Genomic DNA, 27,919 nt, shown 5'->3' with positions numbered 1-27,919 from the left:
ATAGAATAGATGGATATCTAGGAGCCCCTGAGTAGATAGGAAATTTTTAAAAAGGCATAAATCTTTTCCTGTATATAGGACATCTTTTGTTGACATAATTGATGTTAAGATGTTTTTAAAGTGGGCGTGAAATTTACATGTAATTTTAAAGAATATTCCTAGACTTTTAAATAAACATTTCTATCTTCAGAACTGCAAAAAAGCAAACAAAAATCCAGTGCCAGTCATGGGTGCTATATTTTCACATGTAGTTGTTAATTGACTCCATTTTTACATAGATGCATGTGAATTTATATGACAAAATATAGAGCAATACATTTCCATTTTTAAAAAGCCTATGTAAAAATACTATATTATGTAAAAAAATACTTTTGTTGAGAGTTGTCCATCTTTCCTTTGCTTCCTTGCAAGTTTTCTTTTGTTCTTTGCTGTGTACTTTTTACTTTGTTCTTTTTCCCTCCTCCTCCCCCCTCCAGAAGACTGTAACTAAGCAATATATATGCATATACACACATATGCATAAATATATAATATACATGCATGTATATATGTTTACACATAAATATATACACATACATATGTAGACACACACAGATATATATCTACACATACATATGCCCATATATACATATATTTATTTAGCCATATACTAAGATATCTATAATTATTTAGATATAGACATATACATCCATATGTATTAATGTAAGATCTTGCTATACTTGTATGTCCTCTGCTTCTCTGAGGGTGGACAACCTTTTCCTTCTTAAGTTCAAGTCTTTCCATATTTTTCCAAGTCTACCAATCCACCACTTCCTACACCACAGCAATATTCCAACCTTATACTGTCTAGTTGTTTTAAATAGTCCAAAACAACATTGATGAATATGACTGACACAGTGTAGTTTCCCTATTTTTCTCATTTTATTAAATCTATTTTACCTTTAACTATGTCCAAGACCACAATGATGCCTCCCCTCTTCCTTTTCCCTAAAAGTTCTACTCCTGATCTTTATTTTATGTTTGTATGTATCTCTTATTTTCTATCCCTCCTAACTCTTCTACATTACTTCTATCTGCTACCTTGCCCTCCTGTTATATAACCTCCTTCCCTCCAAGTATCCCTCCCTATTCTCCCATTCTCATTAATCTAAACACTCTTCTCTACCTCCCTTTAACCTATTCCCTCACCTTCCCCTCTAAAGACCCATCTCTTATCCTTTCCCCACTCCCTATCCCTTTAGTATTTTATCTCTTTCTGAATTTAGAAGACTTTTATGCTCTTCTAGACAATCCTGCCTCAATACCAACAAAAAGACCCCTGTAATCTTCTTCTAACCAGTTGTTCAATCCCCTTATTATCTGTGGGCTGAGAGCTCTGGAAGCAGCCTCTGCTGCCACCAATATAATCACGGCAGCTAGTTTTGCTGTGACTGGGGCTGGAATGGCCTGCGCTGGACTGTGCTCTGAACCTTTCCTGCTGACCTTCTAAGTTGTCTTTAGCATCTGTGGTCTGAGAGGTCTGGAAACCACTACTGCTAGTGATTCAGTCATCCCAAGGCCTGCTCTGGGTTTTCTGGGGCCCAGTCTGGACTGGAGTGTCCTGCCTGTACTGGACTGCATTCCTCTCACCCTGGTGCAACAAACTTTTCCTGCTGACCTTCCAAGTTTTTGGGGGCTGGAAATTTGTTTCACTCTACCTTTTTGTGGTTTCTGCTGCTCTAAAATTTGTTTAGAATCATTTTAAAAAGTATTTGGAGAGACTTTGGGGGGAGCTCAGATGAATCCCTGCCTTTACTTTGTCATCTTGGCTCTGTTTCCTCTGCCACCTTGGCTCTGCCTGATGTACATTCTTTTTTTTTTTTTTAATAAGCAATCAGGGTTAAGTAACTTGCTCAAGGTTACATGGCCAGTTGTTTCTGGGTGTGGTGCTGAGTATCTGAGCCCGGATTTGATCCAGGTCATCCCGACACTGGAGCCAGTGCTCTTACTTGCTGAGCCATCTGGCCGCCCCTAAGGAATTGGGGTTAAGTAACTTGCTCAAGGTTACACGGCCAGGTGTTTCTGGGTGGGTGCTAAGTGTCTGAGCCCGGGATTCGATCTCCAGGTCTTCTCAACACTGGAGCCGGTGCTCTTACTCGCTGTGCTACCTGGCCGCCCCCTGATATACATTCTTAAAGGCAGAAATGAAAGAGTGCATTTCTTTATGGGGACTGGTACAGAAGATAGCTTGTATGAATATAGTGTGTTTACTTCATGTACTTCATACTCATTATCACAGAAACAAACTTTACTACTAACTATACTAACTAGTAGTAGAGTTTGTAGTAGCGTTTGTTTCTGTGATAATGAGTATTCTGAGATTAAGGATGGAAAAACACTGATTTAGAGAGGAGTAAAACTGGAAGTAAGAAGATATACTTCTGTTAGGCTATTAGAATATCTTGTTGAGAGATAATAAAGGCCTGAACCAAATTGATGATCATGTGAATGCAGAAAAGAGGATAGATACAAGCAATTTTTTGCAGGTAGAATCAATGGGACTTGGTTACTAATTAGATGTGGGGATAGTGGTGAATAGTCAAGGATGGACTCTGAGGTTAGGAATCTGTTCATAATGGTTGCTGGTGCCCTCATCAGAAATATTTTTGAAAGTCTTTCTGGTGGTGTCTTAACAGGATTGTTGTTTTTCAGTGGGATTATTGAATTTAACCACTATGTTGAAGAGTTTGAGCCTTGGAGGTTTTTTTTTTTTTTTTCTGGAAGTTATCTGTGGATTCTTTTGATTGGCACTTTGATTTCTGTGTTCAGAAATTCTGGGCAATTTTCTTTTATTATTTATAGCATTATGGTGTTTGGGACTTTAGGGACTTGCCATTTTCTTCTAGGATACCTGTAGCCCCTAAACTGTCTCTATACATCCTGCCAATAATTCTGCTTTTACAAATCTTGTTTCTTTATTAAGCTGAGCCATTCAGGAACATTTTGTTGTGGCTTCATGTTCTCTTGGGAATCCACAGGATTCTTTGCTTCATAAGGCTTTGGTTCATTTTCCTTTGTTTTGCAATATTTATTCATAGATCTCTGGACTCACTTACCTGATCTGGAAGATATATTTCCTTCCTCATTAATATCTTCCTTGTTGGCTTATCTGCTAATGTTCAATGTCTGTAATTGAATTTTCTTCCTCCTGAGATCTTTGGTAATTTTAATCTTTTTTTCTCTTAAAGTCCCTTTTTGCTTACTTTCTGACTTCTTTCCTTTTTAATCTTGTCTTTCTGGGGGCTGGACCTCACAGCCATTTTAGCCTCTTTTCTTTTTCTCTCAGGCTTAGTGGAGTGTGAAACAGTCCTTACACACATGCCTTACCCCATTTCCCTTCCTCTGGCCCCCAGTTCTTTAGACTGTCACACTGCCACTTCGTTAGTAAGTTTTGGCCTTTTGAGTTTTCTAGACACTTGGAACAGGGGATGAAGATGATTGATAGAGTAAGTTTGTACAATCCTGCTGCAAGAGTATAGTAGGTGTTGAGGCAGGGGTACAGATTAAGTGTGTTAGGATCTATCAAATCTTCTTTGCTTTTGTTGTTGTTTAGTTGTTTTAGTCATGTTGAATTCTTTGTGATGAGGAAACTGAGGCAAATAGGGCTAAGTGACTTGCCCAGGGTCACACAGCTAGTAACTGTATGAAGCTGGAATTGAACTCAGGTCTTCCTGACTCCAGGCCTAGTGCTTTTTCCATTGTGTTACCTAGCCACCTCTTCTTTGCATGTTCATTGAATCATATTTGCTTTCTTGGTGTCTTAGGCCAAGGAGACAGGTGAAATTGCTTTATATCTTATGCATGATTCCTATTTTAGAGAAGTTTTAGAAATTTTGAGGATTGGATAGAATGCCTAGCTTTCCATCATGTGACTTAGAACTACCCCTCTATGGGAAAAAAGCAATTTGGATAATGACCTGGAGATGTGAATATAGTTTTTGACTCTTTGGATTTGATGTGTCAATGTATCATGCACCAGGAGAGAGCTAGCATATAGCTGGTAATGTGGGAATGGAGTTTAGAAATGAGGCAAGGGCTGGATATGTGGATTTGGGAGTTTTTTATGTAGAGATGGTAATTGAATCTGTGTGAACTATTGAGAATATATATATAGAGAGGAGAAGGTATGCCTGGACAGAACCCTGGGAGATAATTACATAATAGGGGAGGGGAGACAGATGATGATGCATTATAGAAGACTGAGAAGAAGGGGTCATTTAGATAGGAGAAGAACCAGGATGAAGTACCTTTAAAGAAGCCAAGCAAGTCATCTTTTCAGTAGAGAGTAGGTGCTCATCAGTGTTCAAAAGATACAGAAAGTTCAGAAGGTATGGACTGAGGAAATATAATTTTATGTATAAGTGTAATGAAATGTTATTGTTCATTGAATGGTAAATCTGAGGACTTAAGAGAAATGGAAAGCTTTGTATGAACTGATACAGAGTGATATAAATAGCACCAACAGAATTTGGCGACTAACATGGGATTACAAGAATATAAATAAGATTACTAAAAAGGTGTCAAGCTGGGTATATATATATATATATATATATATATATATATATATATATATATATTTCAATCAGAATTATAGAATTTTGGATTTGCAGGGTACTTAGAGCTTTTTAGTTCAACCCTTTCATTTCACTCAATGGTGTAGAAATTGCATACCAGAAGGGTTAAGTGATTTGTAATAATGTAGCATAGCTAGAAGTAGAATCCAAATTTCTTGGGAACCTTAAAACACTTTATAACTGTAAACTGTTATTGTTATTAATGAAATACTTTAAATTACAACCATATTAGGTAGACAATCTGTTATTAAAACTATTTTACAGATTAGATAACTGAGGATCAAGAAAAGTGGAAAAATTTTCTCACATTGTAAATGGCAGTGCTGAGATTTTTGTACCCAGGTCTTTTGTCTCTTAAGTTCAGTGCATTTTCCCCTTATTCATAGTTAAAAGTAGAATGTCAACTAATTTAATTTTAATGACCCAAGCTGAGAGAAAGAAAAAAGTAAATTTAGAGGACTTTTTGAATGACTAGAAATTAAAACAATTCAGGCAGAGGTTTAGTGACTTGTGAGTTTAATCCTCTACAGAACAGGTGGCAGTTTCTTAGAATAATCATTGATTTCTCCACAAAAACATAATAGGAAGAAAGTTTCTAATTTATGAATGACTTAGTTTTAAAAATTCAGTAGTGAGACATTTTGGGATTCCAAATATATTTTCCCATGGAAATAATGTTATATACAAGTTATATTTAAATTAGCTTGATGTAATGGGAAGAATACTATACTTGGAATTAGAAGACACCTTGGTGTGAATCCTGCTCCTGTGTGACCATGAGCAAGTCAATTAATCTCCCAATCTTAGTTTAGGTGTTTGTAAAATGATAACAGTACCTATTGTACTGTTATGAAGATCAAATAAAATAATATATCTAAAGTCCATTGTAAACCTTGAAATGCTGCGAAAATGTCTTCATTGTATTATTTTTATTAGGGCCTGTAGGCAATCTGAAAATTTTTTAAATATATGCATAACATAGCTGAACCATAGTACTCATAGAATTTGGTCACTTTCTAATGATATTTCAATGGGAAAATGCCTTTTGAATTACATCTTGGGATTCCAAAAAATGATACAACCTCTTTTCTCTGCCCCTACTATAGAAATGGGAAGGTGATGGGGAATATCTATTAAGCAAAGCCCCTAAAACTTTGACTCTAATTGAGATCATGTCCCACAAGAAGCAACTTCTGGTGACTTGAGGCTAACAGAGTTCCAGCTTCTACTACTAATCCAAAACAGAGGAGAAAAGGAACTATGCTTAAGTGATACAGGGAAGAAAGAAGATATGGGAAGTCAGGAGAAAGGTGACAGTTGAAGAGTAGGGCTAAATGGCATATCGTACAATATTGGCTTGTGTTCTCTAGCTAGTTTGTTAGCTCATTCAGAACAATAAAGATGGCTGGAATGACTGTGGTTAGGTATGGAGGAGACCAGACATGATGATAAGACTGACTTTTACCCCTCTTCTCCTCTTCCCTCCTTTCCCTTTTATGCCACTTATTGCCATTCTTTGAAAGGATTTAAGAGAATTGAGAGACGGTATGTGGGGGAGAGGGTCCTAGGTCATAGTGGGATGGTATCATTTATGGAGACTTGAAATGAGTCTTTATCTGAGGCAACCCTTCATATATAGGATTCATAAGTATAGTAGTCATAATGTAATTGACTTTAGGGAGACTATGGCTTCTAACATCTTGCCTAAATCAGCGCCCTTCAACAGAAGATGGGAATAGAATTCTTATTTAGCCAAGCTTTCAAAAAAGTAACTTTATAGACTTATGAGCTAATTATTTGAACTATTAGAATTTGATCAAGTTGGATAGCAATGATTTGTTCTCCTATAGTCCATTCCCATACTTTTCCTTGATGTAGTTTTCCTAAAACATTACTTTGTCTTGTCATTTTCCTGCTTAAGAGTATACCATAAAACAATATAAGAAGGATATGAAAGGGCCTCATTATTTGCTTCCTTCTTATTTACTAATATAGTAATCATTTTCTAAATCTGACAGCAGATTTTCCCTTTTGCAAAGCCTTGTTAAAAAATACTTTCTTTTCTTGAAATCAGCTCTATTCCTGAAAGTATGGGATAAATTGTCCAAAACTGTCCAGCCTTATTCAAGTCAGATTAATTTCCTTATCATTCCCCATATGCTTATTTCCATTTATTTTTCTTTGCTATACTTTCCTCTTCTGTGTGGAATACCTTTCCACTTTTCCTATCTTTATTATAAGTCATTCTTCCTTTAAATTTCCTACATTACCAGCTCAGTTTTCATGCCCTCCCTAAAGCTTTCCCTGGTTAGTCCAGGCCATCTCACTTTTTCTGATGTATAATCACAGTTCTTTATGTCGTACATTATTGTCTTGTGTTCCCTAGCTAGTTTGTTAGCTCATTCAGAACAGGAATCAAGTCTTCAACTTATTTTTTATTCTCAATAGTACCTTGAATAGTTGCTGTGCATACAGTAAACTCTTAATAAGTAAATATTGACTTAATTTCATTTTCTAGCATCGTATCATCCAATTTAAAATGTGTAATGAGACTTTACCTTTAAATATGTTTTTCAGGGGAATCTTTTACTCTCTTGGACAGTGACCTTTAGCTTCATATGCCATAAGTTTTTTTTAAAGCATTTCTTGCATGATTATAGGAACTAAAACAATTGAAGAAAATGTGAAACCTGGCATTTCATATCTAGCATCTGTTACTGAGAATCCTATCAACTTATTTTATTAGGGGGTAAAAAAAATATTGACAGATTTCCCTGCTTCATTCTATACACAGAATTCCACATTTTAAAATCAAATTGGAAGTAAAAATTCCATTTTTATAATTTTCCTATTTAGTTCTGTTACCTTAATAGAGAATAAAAGACTTGATTTATCTTATTATAGCATCAATCTGCTAGATTGGAATTTGGATTTTTTTTCCTGTTGGTGCTGCTTTTTTTTTTTTTTACACTGGGATTGAAGGTGGGGAGTTAGGACCTGTAAGCAAAGGAAACAATTTTTAGAATCAGTCATTGACTGTTTCTTCCCTGGAAACACCCTTCTCAGTTATACTCTGTTGTAATTGTAGTGCTGTTGTAATTGCCCCCTTTAAAATATTGTAAGCCAAAATCATTCTATAAGGTTATGTGTGCTTTTGGAAAAAAAATACTCTAGAAGTAAATGATTGACAAAGTGCAATTTCAGAATCCAGCTACTTTATGTTCCCTGTTAACTCAAGGAAGTAAATGAAGACAATATTTCCCCTCCCAACCAACTCCAGATTTAAAGTCGTCCTCTGGGATAGGTCAGAATAAAATACATTTGAATAATCCTATTTTAAGGTAATATTGGTAACAACAAGGCAATTTTATTAGATTTGGGAATTTTATGTCCTTAGCACCAAATAGAGAAATCCATTTGTATGAAACGCTGAAAGTTTCATGATCAAAGACTTGAAATGCAAATTGTGCATCTTCTAACTTGTTGATGTATATAACTGTATCCTCCCCAGGCATCTCTAGCTATGGTTAACAAGGAAAGGTGTATGCACCTATGAAAATTCATGAAAAGAGATTTTTGGTAACTTTGGAGAGAATAATTTCAGTAGAATGATGAATTCAGAAGCTGGGCTTCAGAGAATTTAGTAGAGTGAGAGAAAAGGAAACGAAAGTACAGATTAAAGATTGCTTTTTCAAGGAGTTTAGCTTAAGAAAGATGAGATATGGACTTTTAGGCATAGTAAATCTAATGAAGGTATTGTTAATGGATGGGGAGATCTGTGTGTGTGTGTGTGTGTGTGTTTGTGTGTGTATGTGTATGTGTGCATCCAGGAAGGATCCACTAAATAAGGAAATATTGAAGATGAGTGAGACACATACACACACACATATACACACACAGAGACAGAGACAGAGAGAGACAGAGAGAGAGAGAAAGTGAGCTATCATGTCCCTAAGTCTTCATTTCTTCAACCTAAACATCTTCAATTCCTTTAGCTGATCCTCTTATAACTTAATGTCAGGGCCATTCACCATATTAGTTGCCCTTATTTAGATACTCTTCAACTTACTGATTTAATACTGGAAATAATCTAGGCCCATTCCCTCTTTTATAGATGAGAAAATTGAGAGGTAAAGTGACTCTCTAAAGTCACTTGGGTAGTAAGTGGCACAAATGCCACTTCTGGCTCCAGATTGAATATTTTTTCTAGTACCCTATGTTGACTACATAATGACCTTTCTAAGATGTTCCCAGAAATGGCAGAACTGAACTCAGTACTCTGTGTGTAGTCTGACCAGGACAGAGTATAGTGGGGTTATCAGTTCTCTTGTTTTGAACACTATACCTTTCTTAATGTTGTTTGAAATCCTACTTTTCTTTTCTCCTGCTATATCACACTGAACTCACAATTGAGCTTGTTGTTCAGTCATTCAGTTGTATCTTCCTCGTTGTCACCCTGTGGACCCCAGTGTTCATGGGGTTTTCCTGGAAAATTTACTGGAGTGGTCTGATGTTTCCTTCTCCAGTGGATTAAGGCAAATAGGTTAAGTGATTTGCTTAGAATCACACAGCTATTAAGTGTCCAAGGCTGGATTTGAACTCAGGTCTTCCTGACCCCAGTGTCAGGGCACTATTCACTGAGCCACCTAACTGTGCCTCCACATTGAGCTTAGAGTCTTCTAAAACTCCCAGATCTTTTTCACTCAAATTTCTATATGTCACACTTCCTACATCTTATACTTGGTAAGTTGATTTTTTAACCTAAACTTCATCTTTTTAGATTTGACCCAGTATTAGAGCCTGTTGATGTATTTTTGAATCCTGATTCAGTCATCCAACATGTTATATAGCTTTCTCAGATATGTATCATCTTCAAATTTGATAAGCATGCTCTTTATGCCTTTGTTCTAATCATTAAAAGATGTGAAAAAGCATAGCCAAGTGCATATTCTTGGGGAGTACTCCACTGGATACCTCCTTCCAACTTGACGTCAAACCATTACTGACTACTTCTGTGTACTGTGATTTAATGAGATCCTTACTGACATAGTTTTAGTCTTATTAGGCCCACATTTCTCCATCTTTTCCACAAAAGTAATATTAGATATTTTATCAAATGCTTTACTAAAATTGGAGTAAGCTACATCTACAAAATTCCCCTGTCAGTGTAGAAGCTTTGTCAGAAAAAGAAATACAGTATGAAATAATTTGTTCTTCATTAAGTTGTATAATCATAGCTTCTTTTTTTTTTTAGATATTCACTAACAATAATATTCTAGACTTTTGCCAGGAATATCAGTCAGCTTTACTGGTCTTTTGTTTGTAGACAATTTTCACCTTTTTTAAAAAATTTGTTTTAACATTTTACTTGATCCATTCCTTTTTTTTGGAGGAGGGAAGGCAAGGCAATTGGGGTTAAGTGACTTGCTCAAGGTCACATAGCTAGTAAATGCATCAGGTGTCTAAGGCAGCTCTTCCTGATTCCAGGGCCAGTGCTCTATTCTCTGTACTACCTAGCTGCTGCATACTTGATACATTCTTGAAGGACCTCTCTTGTTTGCCATGATCTTGCAAGAAGTCAGAGATAATGTCTCAGTAATAGCAGTTGCTAGTTCTTTTAGCATCTAAAAATTTTTTTTATTGGACCTTGGTGACCTGAACTCCTGGAGCCAGATGATATCTTTCCATCTCCTCATTTCAGTATCAAATCCAGATACCTACACAGAACAGTGAAAAGAAATAGAGGAGAAACTGAATTTGGGGAAAGCTTAGTGAGAGACTTGCTTAAATTATATGATTCCAAGAGCTTTAACAGATAAAACTACAAAGAGGCTAACAAATAGATGCAACATAGAACAGTTTTTACAGTATTTCTGTGGTGATCTTTTCTCATTGATTACATTGCTATCATCACATTTGTATTATGATGCCTCATTATCTGAGACTATATATGGAATTGGAAATGGCTTTTTGAAATATAAAATTAGAAGAATGAGTAGCAGGATCTAACCAAGGAAACATGGAAAAACATATGCTACAGAAAATCAAGATTTTAAGGTACTTATAGATCAGTTTTCAAAATTTCTTGAAGAAGGAAAGAGGAAATGAGGAAAACTATGGATGGAATTATTAAGTGAAAAAGGTCACTGAAAGAACATCAATAGCCATCCCTATATTTTCATCTTCATAAAATCTATGTGTGAATGGTTTATATATTAACAGCAAGACTTATTTTGTAATTGTTGTTGATATTGCTTTTTGATATTGTTTATTGAAATTTTGTTGATATTGATGGGACTATCATTAAACCTTTTCTGTTGACACATGATAAATTACTATTTCAATGGAAATAAATATATTGACTTTTTATAATGAAGTTTTAAAAAGTATATTCTTCCTTGAGCAAACATAAAAGGGAAAAATTGTTTTTTTCACTCCCTTTTCAATATTTTATTTAGTGGAACAAGTGCCTGTGGAGCCATATTATATCCCATTGTCCCAAGCCGAAGTTCTACAGGAAGGGAGTGATGTTACTCTAGTTGCTTGGGGGACACAGGTAAGTAAGCTCCTTCTTGAAACAAGCTCATTTAAAAAAATAGTATTCTAATGGTGATACCCTGTGATTCATGGAATAGCATAGATTTTTTATTATTTAAAAATATATTTCAATAAAGGCCAATGAAATGACACATGTTGATATATAGATTGCAACATACTACTAAGAAATAAGTCATGTAAAATATGTCATCAAAAGAAAATATGCCTGGGAAAAGATGTGGTGTAAGCATATGGTAAAATAAAGAGGGGTAACAGAAAGACATTCCATATGCTTGATGAGTCTCCATATAATTTTAGGAGACTAAGAAGTGGATTCCTGCTACAGTGGTTAGCATCCCTGTGGAGAATTTTCAGGAGGATATGGATAGATGATGCCTGGAATGAGAAGGCTTGCTGTTATACATCATTGAAAAGCATCACAGCTGCATTTAAGAATATAAATACAAGATAATCTTTGTCATCATTATGTCCAAAATTTAGGGTAGATTTTTAGCTCTTCCTTTTGTAGCATATGGCACGTACAACTTCAATTGTCTATAATATTGTTTTCTGTTAAGAGGGACTTAGGGATAGAAAAATCCCACTCTGTTGCTGACATTTGAAAAAAAACAACAACCCTCTTTAGACAGAAAATAACTTTCTTTTAAAGAAATGATTTCTCCATATTATTACTTGGTATGGATATATTTGAAAAGCAAAAATAATTTTTATTAACTATCTAATAAATTGTATTTAATTTAGTGAGTGTGGTAGTTTAGATAATATTATCTTGTCTCTCATCACAAAATTAAAATTGGCCTGTTCACCCTGTGGAATTACCTTTTGTAGAAATATAATTCTCTATAAATTTTTCCATAAGTGGAAATTAATTTTTGATGTAGTTCTAATTAATATTCATTTAGATTGTGACTTGTATTCATATTAGTAGTGTAGTATTATCTTAAAACAATATGAAATATTATTGTACATTTACTTCATGACTTACTTTGAAATTTTGCTCCTCAAATTCTTTTTATGAAAACTTAAGAAGGTAATTATTTAGAGTAGTCTAATGATAGTAGCACATAAACAACTACTAGCTATTCCTTTGTGTGGTTTGAATTTTAGTTTTCGTTGTTTCTAATTGTGAACATTTTTTAAAAAATGAATGATTCTCATGATAGACCTAAAGTAGTATTAAGTAATTTGAGGGAGAATGCCACAAATTTTCAAACATTTAAATGCTTTTCCCCATTTCAGGTTCATGTGATCAGAGAAGTAGCAAGCATGGCTCGAGAAAAATTGGGAGTTTCTTGTGAAATAATTGACTTGAAGACTATTATACCTTGGGATGTAGATACAGTTTGCAAGGTAAAAAATAGCTAATTTTCTAGTTTTGCTAATGTTAGAAAAATATGATTGATTGCCATTGACATCAAACCGTGGCAAATGTGGTTCAATTGAGAATAATGATTTTGAAGTTAATTTTTGGTACCCTTTCTATAGTCCTCTTGATTTCTCACAGATGAAACACTTACAATAGTGTTTTGAAATAGAGCATATAAAATGAAAAGTTCAGACGCTGATGCTTACAGGTCCCCTCCTCTCTTTTTAGCCTACACAAACTTAGCACAAAAATGTGAAAGGTTTATGGAAAAGAAGGAGGTTTTAGTCATCCATGGTGCTGTACCTGATGTTCAGTTCTATTACTTTTGATCCCAAGATGAATGCTACATCTTTGTGATTCATTCTGCTCCCATTAAATTTTTTTCTTTTTATGAAAACAGCCATTTAGGATGTGTCTACTTGGGCTAGCACTACTCTTAATTGCTTTTAGGTTTAAGATGCTTTTTCCTTTTAAAAGCATGATTTAGTCTTTATTAACCTTGTTAGAACCAACATGTGTCATAGTTATGACTGCCCATATGAATTAACAGTACATTTATTTCCCTCAGTTGATAGAAATAAAGGGAATATAATACTCCTTTCTGTCATTTTTATCATTTTTATGAATTCAATTTAGATAGTGATGACATTGTTGCTTGTTCTTGATTTATTATTATGGAAAATTCATATTGGGATTAAGAATATTAAAGTTTAATTCTACCTCCTTTCCCTCTGACTTAGAAGTGTTTTTTTAAAACTTAAATAAGGTATTTTCAAGGTTGGTTAAATTGAAATTACTTATATTACTGCTTTGGGTTTAGTAAATGATATTGTCAGATGGAATCTTATTATATAATTTAGGAAATAATTTATTACCTCCATTAGCCTTCATTAAAATAAATATTTTTGTAGTGACACTGCCTGAACATGACATAGTTATGAATTGTTTCAGAAACCATCAGTTTTTATTTTTGTAGCTACTATGATTAAGATCAATTTATAAAAATATGAAAAAAAAACCCTGCTTCCTTACACTCTACCTAAGTCAGATGTGGGTTTCCTTCAGAGGGCTTCAGAAATTTTTATTTCTGTCAGAATGGTTTCTAATTACCACTGTTCCGATGGCTTTGACATAGCCTTCTAGGTTTGCAGGGAAGATCTATGCTGTGGCATAGTTTATTCCTACACATGCTAAAATTTGACTTTGTTTTCCTTTATGGGCGAATGCCATTCTTTCATAGGGTGGTGGATCCTATAGATGTGAAGGAATAACAAATATGGAACTTGGAATAACACTTTATGCCTTGTCCTTCCCTGCATTGATTAGGGCTTCTCCTTGGTACTGATGAAAACTTAAATGTTTTTTTCACTATGAACTGGATCATGACCCTGGGAACAGTAGGAAAAGGAACGTACTGCATTAAAATTTGGTAAATAGTTTTAATTTTTTTGCCAGCTTTTGTTTGTTGGCTGTGTAGACTTTATTTTTGTGTGATCATAGAACACTACTGAGTTTTGTAGTGAAGGCTTTTTGTTTATTAGATAAAAAAAAGAAAACTAAATTAACCACTTGTACTGTGTGAGGATAAGATATATTGAACATTGGACTTAGGGTATTCTGGTGCTGTTTTGGAGAGAGTGAATGAATGAAAAATCATTCATCAAGCTCTTACAATATGTAAAAAAAACTGTTCTAATTCTATGAAAATACAAAAGCAAAACAATCTCTGTTCTTAATGAACCAGTTCACTTTCTATTAGGGGAAAATAGCACATATAGAGGAGTGATGGCTAGAGAAGGTTATTTTGGTTTGGAAATTTACAGGGATGGTGAGTAGAGCCTTCATGTTATTTTTCCCCCCAGTGACTGATGAGTTGTGACAGTGAAAGTGAGGATGTCCTTTCTTGACAAGCATGGAGGCTAGTTGATCTGACTTTTCAGATCCTGGCATAAGTCATAGGTTTGTTTTTCTTCTAGTAAGAGATCTGAAATGAAACAGTACCTTTATAGAAAAAGACGAAAGATAAGAAGACCTTAACACCAGCCTCTTGGCTAATAGTAATTAAATTCTTTAACTACATTCCCATTAATACTACATTTTTAATGATTGATTTCTGAAATATGTATGTAATCACTTTATTATTTGTACTTTTTTTTATCTTTCTCTTACCCCAACCTGGCTCCCTGCTTTTTAAAAAGTCAAATCAGACCCTCAGCTTTTTCTTGAAGAAAAGAGAGCTGTTATCTATTTAATATTCAGTATAAATATTGAGTATTTTTGTAAAGTCAAATCAGGGAAAATTTACTAAGGTAAAAATAATTTTATATATATATGTATGTATATATATATATATAATTTGTTGTACATGGATTAAAACTGTTGGCTACAGTTGTGTAATTGGTTTAATTTTATCTTTATTTAATGTTTGTAAAGTACAGTGCTGGCAGTTTAGGTGTTTTAGAAATATATGGTCAGATTTGTTGACAAAGCCTGGAAGCCTTGCTTATCTCCTTTTTATAGTTCTGTTGTTTATATGGGCATGTTTTATTTGTTAGTGTTTTTTCAAGTAGCAGCCTCTCTCATCCCTTCAAGTTTATAAAGTACTTCTATTATAAGAACCCTGTGATATAAGTGGTTATTACTCACATTTTATAGATGAGGAAACTGAGTCTGATAGGTTAAGTGATCCCTAGTTAGTTGGTAAGTATCACATTCAAGATTTTAATCTTGGGGTCTAACTACAAGCCCCATCCTCTCAACTGTACCAAACCCATGTTTCTTGTGAAACTTAAGACCAATTATTCTGGCATGTGGAATTGTGTGTAAAGTAAGCCTCTTTCACTCCTAGGTACTCTTCAATGAATCCATTTACTTCAATTCCACAAAAATGTATTAAGTACCTATCATGTTTTGTTGCTAGAGTACAGTGCAGGAAAGTTTAGTACATGAACTTTGTGATAATTTGTTTTGGCAATTTAGAGGGATTTTTTTGTTGTTGCTTACTTAATATTCTTATCAATGTTCCATACAGGTAAGGTTGCTGCATAACAAAAATGGAGGAAGTGTTACTATGATTTTAAAAATTATGTTTGTGTTAATTCTACAGCTTGCCAGTTTCAAAGGCCCTTATTTGCCTTGACATGACAACATAAGGTTGATCATTTTTAATTTTGAAATTTTCTGTGTTTGTCTAATGCTGACCCAAAGTCTGATAAGGAAGCAGTTCTGTGTGCTTTGGTATTCTTTTTACCTTTGAAGTTATGAAAGATGAAATGGAGAGCTCTGTGGCTTTCAGTTTCTGATTTCTTTGAAAATTGCTTCTTTAGTGTTGATTTCCATATTGTTTAACTTATAGAAGCATTTAACACCATAATTACAAAAATTATGAAATATTGAAATGTAAACTTCTGGATTAAAGGTTTTTTTGTTTTGTAAAACCATCTGTTTCTTCCTAGAAAGGTTGTGTTTCAATTTATAACACATAATCATTTTTTAAAGACTGACTTACTTTTTAAAAAAATCTCATGAATGTTGTTTGTGCAGCTTCTGTATCATATTTCTAGTGATTTACTTAAGTTAGGTCCTTTTCTTATTAAGAAAAGATGTTGGGTTTCTTTATCATGGTACATTATGGGGTGACTGTAAGTGCTTCCTATTTGCTATTTTTGTGCGTACCTATAAATCCATACTGTCTCTTAAATAGGTGAATTAAATCACCTTCTTTAGGGATGTCATTGAAAGAGATAATCTATTCTTTGTGATTGCATTTTTTAAGGGGATGGTGTAAGAACCTTTATTTAATTTTGTTGGAGGGCGACAGGCAATTGAGGTTAAGTGACTTGCCCAAGGCCACACAACTAGTAAGTGTCTGAGACTGAATTTGAACTCAGGTCCTCCTCACTCCAGAGCTGGTGTTCTATCCACTGTTACACCTAGCTACCCTGTAATTGCATTTTTAAAAGTGTAATGAAGCAAAAAATGTAGTGGTATGAACAAAAAAAAATGCCTGTCTCAATGAAGTTTTTGTTCTTTGAAAAGAGAAAAAAATTCACAAATATGGTGATGTAGTCTTATTTTTGTGATGCCTTGAATTTACTTACAAAACTGTACTTCTGGATGTCAACTTGTTTATATACATATATATATATATTTCAATATGGATATAAACTAATACTTAATATATATAATATAATCATTTTTAATAATATATAGAAATAGATCTATGGATATAGTTATATATACGTGCATCTATATGTATAGGTATATTTTTAAAGGGTAGCTTGATTTTCTGGGGAAAAATAAGAACAAAAACTGTTTTTTTTTTTTTTTTTAAGAGCCATAGTAAAAGTCAAGAGGTAGTAAGCATGGTCTGGTAGAATAAACAGTGATATCTAACAAGGCTGGAAAGATCAGTTGGGGTCAGTTTGTGAAGAGCTTTAAAACTAAACAGAAGAGTTTATATTTTATCCTGGAGGCACTGGGAAACCACTGGAGTTGGTTGAATAGGTGAGTCATGTGGTCAGATATGTGCCTAGAGAAAATGACTTTGGCAATGTTGTGCAGAATAGACTAAAATGGTGAGACATTATGTGCTCTTTGAGTTATACTTTTTGTGGTTAAAAATTAAAATATTAAGCAAGTTTTATTTTGGGTTATTCATTTATAACTTTTTTTATTGCTTGTGCTTTAATGAAATGCCCACTCTCATTTGGAAGTTACCTGTGATAGTGTAAATTATTTTCTTAGAAATATGTAAGCTTTTTGGTAAAAGAAAAGGCTCATAGAGGAATGCTTCCTTCCTTAGGAACTGTCACAGGGATTACATAAAAAGAATATATGATCCAGTAAGCAAGTAAGGATTCCTTATTAGCTCTGTTGCCTTTTGCTCCTTCCTTCACTTCATTTCTCCCTTATTATCACAGGAAGAACAAAGCATTTATATAGTACCTTATGGTTTATTCATAATAATCCTTTTATTGGCAGAATAAGAATTAATAAACTCGTGATAGTAATTCATGTTTGTTTACCATAAGAGGGGTGCTGTACAGTGAGGGCTCAGTCAAAGCAGCATTCAAAATTGTTTCTCTCTGTTCCCAAAATATGTGTTGAGGTTGCTTAACTGCTTCTAAAAGTATGGTGGGTCTGGTTCTCCACTATAGAGCATGGGTGACTTTTTGGAGTTGTAAAAATAAAGGCTTTTCAATTGGCTGCTGAGCTATAACTGTACACATACAAAAGGAACAAACAAGCTATATCCCTGTGGAAAAGCTATTTGATTATTGATTGGCTATTGATGATATCAAGGATTGGTTAAGTTCATATTAGGGCAAATAATTTTAGGGAGAATATACCAGAGGGAAGACTGGTCTTTGGAAGCCTAGTCCTGGGAGCATGTGCATTGAGCACTGCCTTCTTCCAGCCCATGAGAGGGCTCAGTGAGGTGCCTCTAGAAGTTTGAGAAGATGGGAGGAGGGGCCTGGTTCTCTGCTTCTCCCTTTCTACATGGCTCTCTCATGAGTCTTTCAGCAGTCACTTCTCTCTTACATATACAGTTCACAGCATCATAGGACTGTCCTTCAGGGAATCATCAAAGGACTCAAAACTCATGTGCTCCAGCAGGATAGTTCACTGATATTTGGTTGGCTATATTTCCTCCCTCAGAGTTCTAGGGGTATCCCCAGAGGGCAGTGGGATTCTTTTGATTCTAGCTGCTCCACAATATCACCCACCAGTGAACAGTGTCCCAGTATAATTTGCCTCTGTCAGTATCTCTTCAATATCACTTATATCAGTGATCAGCACCCTCTTCTCCACTTATCTAGTTAATATCTCCTCATATCAGGGATTAGCACCCCATTTTCTACTTATTGAGTTAATATCTCTTCAACATTAGTTGATAATCATTTAATGTAGTTAGATTTCACAAAGGAATATTTATTGAAAGATATAGCAAGGATTAAAGTTAAAAAAAAACATCCCCTGAAATTTAGTATTTTCTTCCCTATAGCACCTTAATCCCTGGGCACCAACTTAAAGATGGTACTACCTACACTTCCATCATTAGGTTCATATATGGGTATGGCATAGTCACTGCATGAATCTCCCTTTCTTGCTTTCAAGGCTTTGCTGCCAAGTAGATCCTCTGCTGGGGTTGCTCATACAGATTGCTTTTTAGGGCTAACATCTTGGCAGGCTTGGCTGCTGGACTCCTGGTGGTTCTTTCAACTTTTTGAGATCTTGAAAAGCCCTGTGTCAAAGGAGAAAATGACACAAGCAGGAGGTAGCCCCCTCCTAGATAAAGGATTGCTTATGAAGCCATGTGTTCACTGGCTAGCCTGGTGAGGGAAACATCTTCCCCACTGCTTCATCAACTCCCTATCACTTGGAGCTCAAAATGTTGTCTTTATTGCCAGGAGAAAGGAGATTTGACCTGTTGGTTCCTTTGGTGTGTATGCTTAGTACTCAGTTAGCAGCCAGTTGAAAGACTTGTCATCATCATGCAATAAGTGGACAGGACATAGTCACAAAATACCTTTATGTTCTCTGAAGTAGAGGATAGGAACCTCTATTAATACATCAGGAACAGCCTTCTTAAGAATCCTCATGCCCTGATAACAAACAGAGCCTATTGCTCCTAGGACTAGGTCCTTATTGCTGAGTTCCTCATTACTCCCATTATTACTGCATTCTCCCAGCTCTGTGAATTGTGCAATTTTTGTATTATTCCTCTTTTACAGATGAAGAAACTGAGGCTCAGGAGATAAAATGATTTGCCTGTGATTACGCAGCTCATAAATGTAAGAGCTGGGAGAGAAACCAGGTGATATCACAAAACAGTTCAAAATACTTTCCTTTAAAATTTAACACATTATTATGTCTCATATGTCATAATCTTAATATATTTATGATCTCTGTCTAGAATAAAGTGAACTGTGAAATACAAGTAATTTAATCTTTTTAATCCATTATCCTAAGAAGGCTAAAATATATCTGTGACCTGCAAAATGTATAGGATAGATTGATATCATTTTTTAAAGAGGAATTGTTTATTTTCCCTTTGGAGATTATATGGTGGAAAAGATCTGAGCTATTTATAGTTTCATTGACTTTTAATACTTCATTACTTCAAGCTATTTTCTACTGTTGTGATCTTTTCTTATTTGTTATTATTTTATTTTATATTTTTGTTTATGTGTTGTTATTGAAACATCTCTTGGCAAGTATGACTAGTCAAAGTTGGAAGGAAGAAAAATGAACAAACAATAAAATAAAAATAAAAGAGATTCTGAACTATTTTTACTGACTTAGCAACAGTAATTGAATAGAAGCTATATAAAAAAGAATATTCTGCTTCTTAAACATGGATATGTTAACCACTAGAGGCCTCTCTTGGACCAAAATAGGTGACTGATACTTTCTTTTTGTCTTTGTTCGCGACTACTTATCATTGGTAAAGTATATTTTAGATTCTAATCCTAAATGAATTCTACAATTGTGTCTTATTCTTCTAAGGTATCTTTAAAATTCTGTTTAAATAGATTGACTTAATTTGTACTTTTTTTAGTATAGCAAAGCAAATAGTATTACCTGTGGGATTAAAAGCAGTGAATGATGCTTGCTAACGTTTTTAAAGAGCCTTTAGTCAAAACATATAATCTGAAAACTGATGACCACAGGAAATTACATATCTCTTTGACAGTAAAATATTGTTTTGGTTAAAAATTTTTTAAATTGCTTTAACATGGTGGATTGAGTCACTGTAGTCTGTTTAATTATATTTTAAGACTACAGTAAAATTATTTAAAATTTGATAATGAGGATTTTTTTGTGCACTATTTAATGAATAAATAGTTGCCTGTGTTTTATCTAAAATCCATTCAGAAATGAGATAACACTGTTGTTAGCAGTAATCCCATCTGTTAACATTAAATGGTATTATTTGGAAATATGATAAAATATGTCACATTTTTAGGTTGAGTTTGTTTCAGAGGGTAGCCTGATGTCAGTGATAAGATGGTTGATCAGCAACATCATCCTTTTCTACTGATTTACTCACATATATTAATGTACTTTGGTATAGAATCTTGGGCTCTTTCTCCTCTCTTGGTTAAGGTAACCTTCCATCTGTTTCTACTCTACTGTTAAAGACCTTAGCTTGAAAAGGCCAAGGTCCCCCACTGCATCTTTACTTCATTACTTGGGTCATCTCCAGTTGTCCTAATCTATATCTGGCCACTGGACCCATATGGCTCTGGAGATGAAGCTGGTTTTGTAGCACAGCCCTCCCTCATTTAAATCCAATTCACTTAGATGTTATGACATCACTTCCCTGATATCATAGTCCTCTTTGAGAATGAAGGACAAACAGTAACAATAGCTCCACTGTGGAGAGGGAAGTCAGGTTGGTACAACAAGAATAGCTCCTAAAGCAGTTCAATATTATAATAGGGAGTTGATTACCTTTCTTAGCTCCTAACAGTGGTCCATAGTAAGTTTTTTGTTGCTTTTGAGATGACGCTTTTTTTTTTTTGCGTTTTAATAATAATATCCTCTGCTATAAAAACTTCATTACAACTTTAGGCATACATTTGGAGATATTGTGGGTTTGATTCCAGACCCACTATAAAGTGAATATTGCAATAAAGAGAGTCACAAATTTTTTGTTTCCCAATGCTTATAAAAGTTATTGTTTATACTAGACTATAGCCTATTAAGTACAAAGTAAAATGTACATACCCTAATTAAAATGGCTGCTGACTGATCGGGATGGTGGTTGTTACAGTTTGGGGTGACTGTGGTAATTTCTTTAAATAAGACAACAATGAAGTTTTTGACATCAATTGACTCCTTTTCACTTGAACACTTAGAGGTTGTTGTAGGATTACTAATTCCCCTAATTTCAATATTATTGTGTCTCAGGGAATAGGGAGACCCAAGGAGAGGGAGAGAGATGGGGGGAATGACTAATCAATAGAGCCCTGAAAGATACCATAGGTATATAGAAGACAAATTAAAAATAGATATGAGGTAACTTTGGATAGGAAGTTGCTTTAAAAAAAAAAGGGGGAGATTGGGGAGGCCAGGTGGCGCAGTGAGTAAGAGCTCTAGCCTCGGTTGGGAGACCCGGGATCGGTTCTGGCCTCAGATACTTGCCACCCACACAAAATAACTGGCCATATAACCTTGAGCAAGTTACTTAACCCCAATTGCTTTAAAAAAAGGGGGGGGGGACAATGTTGTGCTTAAACTAATTTTCCTTGCTACATCCCATGCATTAGAAATCATAGTTGATTAGTTGATGTGAATAACATATATACACACACTTCTGAGAAAGGTTTTTATTTTGAGCATTATTTCATGAAATAGAATTTTAATACACTTTGTGTTTTATAAGAAGTGTTTGAGAGCTGAAGTTAGATTAATTGTGATTAGGAATTTAGATATTTGCATAAATTGAGTGGTATATACCTGCAGATATCTGCACATGTTTTGAAAATATGAAATAATATGGGCTATAGATGTGCCTTGAAAGTCTGAAGGTTAAGCAAGGCATTTTTGATATAAATAGAAATAATTTTAAGGAGAAAGTAGTCTATAAAGTATTCATAGGATTTTAATAAGAATTTAAATAGAGATTATGCTCCATTTAAAGGTTCTTTTGTAAATATTCTGAACCTAGTTAAATGTAACACTTATTGAGAATGTCTATATAAATACTATTTGTTTTACAACTTTATATATATTAGTTACAAATTTTTAGGCTTTATTGCTTTTCATCATTGTCTTTTTAATTATATTTACATATTATGGATCAGATTTCTGGGTTTTTTTGACCCATTAGTTATGTTGATTACAATTCACTCATTTCATGGCTTTTAATTTTTCTGATGACCCCTTGAAATATGTGAGAAAAATGATTTTGTAATCTATTTTTGTCAATTAGTGAATTCCTGCCTCTACAACTTGGATATTTGGGTTTTTCAAACAATAGATTACTGTGAGATTACTTTGATTCTACATGCTGTGTAAGTAATCTGTTCAACTGATCAGCCCCATTATTTTTTATCCAGAATAAAATCATCTTGGTGACTGTCACTTAATGATATAATTTGAAATCTGTTACTGCTATGCTGCCTTCCTTCAGTTTTTTTTCCATTGATTTCTTTTGATATTCTTGACCTTTTGATCTTCTAGATAATCTGTTATTGTTTTCAACTCTGTAAAATAATTCTTTGGACATTTGATTGGTGTGGCACTGAATAAATAAATTAATTTAGGTAGAATTGTCATTTTCATTATATTGGCTCTGCCTACCCATGAGCAATTAATATGCTTCCAGCTGTTTATATCTGTATTTATGTAAAAAGTGTTTTGTAGTTGTGTCCATATATAGCTCCCAGGTTTATCTTGGTAGTAGACTCCCAAGTATTTTATATTGTCTGCAGTTATTTTAAATATAATTTCTCTTTTTGTTAATAATATATAGAAATGCAGGTAATTTATGTGGATTTATTTATATCCTACAGTTTTGCTAAAGTTGTTAATTATTTCAACTAGTTTTTTAGTTCATTCTCTAGGATTCTTTAAATATATCACTATATCATCTACAAAGAATGGTAGTTTTGTTCCCTTGTTGGCTATTATTCATTCACTTTCTTTTTTCTTACTGTTATAGCTAGCATTTCTAATATAGTATTGAATAATAGTGGTGGTAATGAATATCCTTGCTTCACCTCTTATCTTATTGGTAAGGAATTTAGTTTATCTCCATTATAGATAATACTTACTCTTTGTTTTGTTGCTGTTACTGTGCATAATGATCTTCTGGTTCCTTTCATTTCATCTTGCATCAGTTTATATAGGTCTTGCCATGTTTCTCTGTGATCTTTCCCCTTGTCATTGCTTTTAGTACCATAGTACTTCATCATAGTCATATACTACAACTTCTTCAGCCATTTTCCATTTGATGAGCATCCCCTCAATTTCTAATTCCTTGCCACTATAGAAAGATCTGCTATAAATATTTTTGTATGTATAGGTCCTTTCTTTTTCTTTGATCTCTTTGGATATAGACTTAGTAGTGGTATTGCTAGATCAAAAGGTATGCGCTTTTATAGCCCTTTGGGCATAGTTCCAAATTGTTCTCCAGAATGATTGGACCAGTTCACTACTCTAATTAATAGTTAGTTAATGGACCTACTTTCCCTCATCCCCTCCAGCATTAATAGTTATTTAGAGCATTTTTTATATGACTATAGCTTTGATTTCTTATTCTGAAAACTGTTCAAAATATTGTTTTACTATCAATTGAGGAATGGCTTTTATTTTTTATAAAATTGACTCAGTTCCCTATACATTTGAGAAATGAGATCTTTATCAGAGAAGTTAGTCATAAAATTTTTTGATATACTTCATTGTATATGGTACCTTTTAGCAAAATATGCTTTCCCTGATTATCTCTTTTACTTTGATTTTTGCTTTTGTTTTTGCCACCCCTGCCCTCTATATGTCAGCTGAAACATATTAGATTCTGCTCTAAGCCCTTCATTTAAATTCTTTATGAATCTTTCTGTCCTTATTTTGTCTCTTGTATACAACATATTGTTGGATTCTTCTATCCACTTCTGTTCTAAATGCTCATCCATTTACTTTTACAATTATGATCACAAAATGTGCCTTTTTCCCCACCCTATTTTCCACTTTATCCTTTTTTTTTATCCTGTTCCTGCTCAGAAGTCTGTCTTGCTTCTGACCAATTCCTCCCCTAATCTACCCTCCCCTTTATCAGTGCCACTTTATATCTCTTTCCCTTTCCTATCTGCTTATTGGGTAAGGTAGATTTCTATGTAACTGAGTGTGTATTGTATGTATGTGTGTGTGTGTATACACACACACACACACACACACACACACACACACATCTCTTCCCTTTTTTTGACCAATTCTGATGACAATGAAATTTGAGTATTGCCCACCCTCCCCTCATTCTTCCCTCTACAAAAAAAGCCCTACCTTGCACCTCCTTTTCTTTTTTTTTTTTTAAAGCAACTGGGGTTAAGTAACTTGCCCAAGGTTACATGGCCAGTTATTTTGTGCGGATGTTAAGTATCTGAGGCCAGAACTGATCCTGGGTCCTCCTGACTCCAGGGCTGGTGCTCTTACTCACTGTGCTACCTGGCCGCCCCATGCACCTTCTTTTCATGAGAAAATTGGGGGGGCGGAGCCAAGATGGCAGAGTAGAAGCACGACCTTTCCGTGGCTCTGGCTTTCACCTTCCCCAATCCATGTAAAAAGGGGACTCTACACAAACTTTGGAGCTGCAGAACCCACAAAATGACACAGGAGCTAACCTTCTGCTGAGGACAGCCCAGCAGGAATCCAGCGCAGTGCTCTGGGAGCCGAGCCCAGCCCCATTCTAAGACTTTAGCCCTGGGGTGGGCCTGACCAGCTGCCGGCCAGAGGGACTCCAGATCAGCAGCAGCAGTGGCAGTTTCCAGATTTATCAACACATAGATGTAAAGTACAAAGTGAGAGGTCAGTGCAGTCTGGACTTTGGGACCAGTAAGTGGGAGTGTGTGGCTCTTACCCCCAGGGCGAGAAGCCGCTGAGACGCCTGCACAGCCAGCCAGTGTCACGTGCTAGCTTCAGCTTCTGGCCTGCAGAGTGTAGGGGGACCAAGCACCAGTCTGAGGGGTAATCGCTCTTGCTTTAACCTGCTTGGATCTGGATTGCAGTCTAGGGTGGAGGTCCTGGGGTGTGTGTCCAGCTTGCCAGAGCATGTGGAGACCTCAGAGAGGGCACCCATCTAATACTTGCAGCAGCTGAGAAAACCCCAGCATTTGGGATGAAAGCTCCCCTGTCTGGTGGCAGAGTCCTACTGTGGCAAAAAGCCCAAAAGTCAAGTGATTGAGTGGCAAAATGAGCAGGCAAAGGAAACAACACAGACAGAAGATTCCAACATTACACTCCTATTTTGAGGACAAAAAGGAGCAAAGCATGGAACAGGAGGAAGACAGCAAAGTCAGAACTCCTGCACCAAAAGCTTCAAAGGAAAATACAATCTGGTTTACAGGCCATAGAGGACCTTAAGAAGCAGATAAGAGAAGTGGAGGAAAGACTGGAAAGAGAAATGAGAACAATTCAAGAAAATTATGAAATGAGAGTCAACAGCCTGACTGAGGAAAATAATACCTTAAAAAAACAGACTGACTCAATTGGCAAAGGAGGCTCAAAAAGGCAATGAGGAGAAGAATGGCTTAAAAAGTCGAATTTGCCAGATGGAAAAAGAATCTCAAAAGCTCACTAAGGAGAATCATTGCTTCAGAATTAGATTGGAGAAAATGGAAGCTAATGACTTTCTGAGAAATCAAGATGCTGTTAAACAGATCCAAACAAATGAAAGAATAAAAGGCAATGTGAAATATCACATGGGAAAAACCACTGATGTGGAAAATAGATCCAGGAGTGGTCATTTAAAAATTATTGGGCTACCTGAAAGCCATGACCAAAGTAAGAACCTAGAAATCATCCTCCAGGAAGTTCTCAAAGAAAACTGCCCTGATGTTTTAGAACCAGAGGGCAAAATAGAGGTTGAAAGAATCCACAGATCACCTCATGAAAAAGATCCCAAAAAGAAAACTCCTAGGAATATTATAGCTAGGTTCTGGAATTCCCAGATTAAGGAGAGAATATTACAAGCAGCCAGGAAGAAACAATGTGAATATTGTGGAAACACCATCAGGATAACCCAGGATCTGGCAGCTTCTACTCTGAGAGATCAAAGGGCTTGGAATATGATATTCTGGAGGTCAAAGGAGCTGGGATTAAAACCAAGAGTCACCTACCCAGCAAAACTGAGTATCATGTTTCAGGGGAAAATATTGTCATTCAGTGGAACAGAGGACTTTCATGCATTCTTGCTGAAAAAACCAGAGTTGAATAGAAAATTTGACATTCAGATACAAGAAGCAAGAGAAGCATGAGAAGGTAAACAGGGAAAAGAAATCATAAGGAACTTATCAAAGTTGAACTATTAACATTCCTACATGGAAAAACAATAATTGTAACTGATGAAACTTTTTTCAGTAGTTGAAGGGATTAGAAGTATATATAATGTCTATATATGAGGGTATATGGGCATATGAATACATATGTGAATGTGTATATATATGTTTACAGGTATACATAGAGGGCACAGGACCAATTTAACAGGAAGGGATGATACTTAAAAGGTGAAATTAAGAGGTGAGAGGAATATAATGAGAGGAGATCGGGAGAGACAGATTGTGGAAACTATCTCATACAGAAGAGGCAAGGGAAAATGGTTACAATGGAAGGGAAGAATAGGAAGGCAAAAGGGAATGGGTCAACCTTATTCCCATTGAATCTGGCTTGAGGAGGGAGTGGAATACACATTAAATAGGGTATCTCACCTTCCAGGAGAATGGGGGGGGAAGGGGATGAGAGGGGCGATGATGGAAGGGAGGACAGGCTGGGGAGGAGGGAAGCTGGAAGCACCCACTTTTGAAAAGTTGACTGGATCAAAGTAGAGAATAGAACAAGTGGGAGGTGGGATAGGAGGGAGGGAAATATAGTCAATCTTTTACAAAATATCTACTATGTTATTGTTTTGCATTAGCCACACATGTACAACCTATACTGAACTGCTTATCTTCCCAGTAAGTGTGGGTGACAAGGAAGGAAGGGAATGAATCTGGAATTGAAAGTTTTAAAATAAAATATTCAAATATATATGTATATATATGTGTGTGTGTATGTATAAACTATTATTAATACCATCTTACATGTAATTGTGAAATAAGATATACAGACACTGATGCATAGAGATCCACTGGAAAAGTTGAAAGGGGTATGGGAGAAAATATAGGAGAGAGCAGATTGGAGGAGGGGATATCCTGTGGGACTGCTATTTTGGGGCAGTGGGTAGGGGAAAAACAGGGAGAACATGTGTAACTCAAAATGTGGCGGAAACGAATGATGTAAATCAGAAGTTAATAAAGCATTAAAAAAAAAAAGAAAATTGGCCCCATTTTACCTCTCCCTTACCCCTTTTCCCAGTGCATTCCTCTTCCTCTCCCCTACTGTTTTTTTAGATTATCTCAACATAATTGACTAAAACCTGTGCCCTCTGTCTGTGCAGACCCCTTTTAATAGCTCTAAAAATGATAAAGATTTTAGGAGTTCCATGTATCATCTTCCCATATAGGAATGTAAGCAATTTAACTCCATTGAGTCCCTTATGATTACTCTTTCATGTTTACTTTTTTATGTTTCTCTTCTGTCTTCTGTTTGAATGTACAATTTTCTATTCAGTACTCTCTCTCTCTCTCTCTCTCTCTCTCTCTCTCTCTCTCTCTCTCTC

General features: G+C 35.2%; 1 protein-coding gene across 3 annotated transcripts in view; it reads left to right on the top strand.

Annotated features, from left to right (window-relative positions):
* Nucleotides 1–27,919, top strand: part of BCKDHB (branched chain keto acid dehydrogenase E1 subunit beta) — a 274,508-nt gene that overhangs the window by 83,473 nt on the left and 163,116 nt on the right. For 2 of the 3 annotated variants that reach the window (XM_069066957.1, XM_069066955.1), the window contains exons 7-8: nt 11,072–11,169; nt 12,411–12,521. In XM_069066957.1, coding sequence (XP_068923058.1) covers nt 11,072–11,169; nt 12,411–12,521 — 209 coding nt within the window. Of the gene's footprint in view, nt 1–11,071; nt 11,170–12,410; nt 12,522–17,341; nt 17,390–19,274; nt 19,819–27,919 lie in introns of those variants that run through there. The other variant, XM_069066956.1, reaches the window with a different exon arrangement.

Source organism: Petaurus breviceps, unplaced genomic scaffold (genome assembly GCF_028583685.1).
Source record: "Petaurus breviceps papuanus isolate PSGF00001 unplaced genomic scaffold, PetGlider_PUasm1.0 90734, whole genome shotgun sequence".
Lineage (NCBI taxonomy): Eukaryota > Metazoa > Chordata > Mammalia > Diprotodontia > Petauridae > Petaurus > Petaurus breviceps.
Note: the sequence above shows the minus strand (reverse complement) of the source record. Positions and strands in the feature narration are given on the sequence as shown.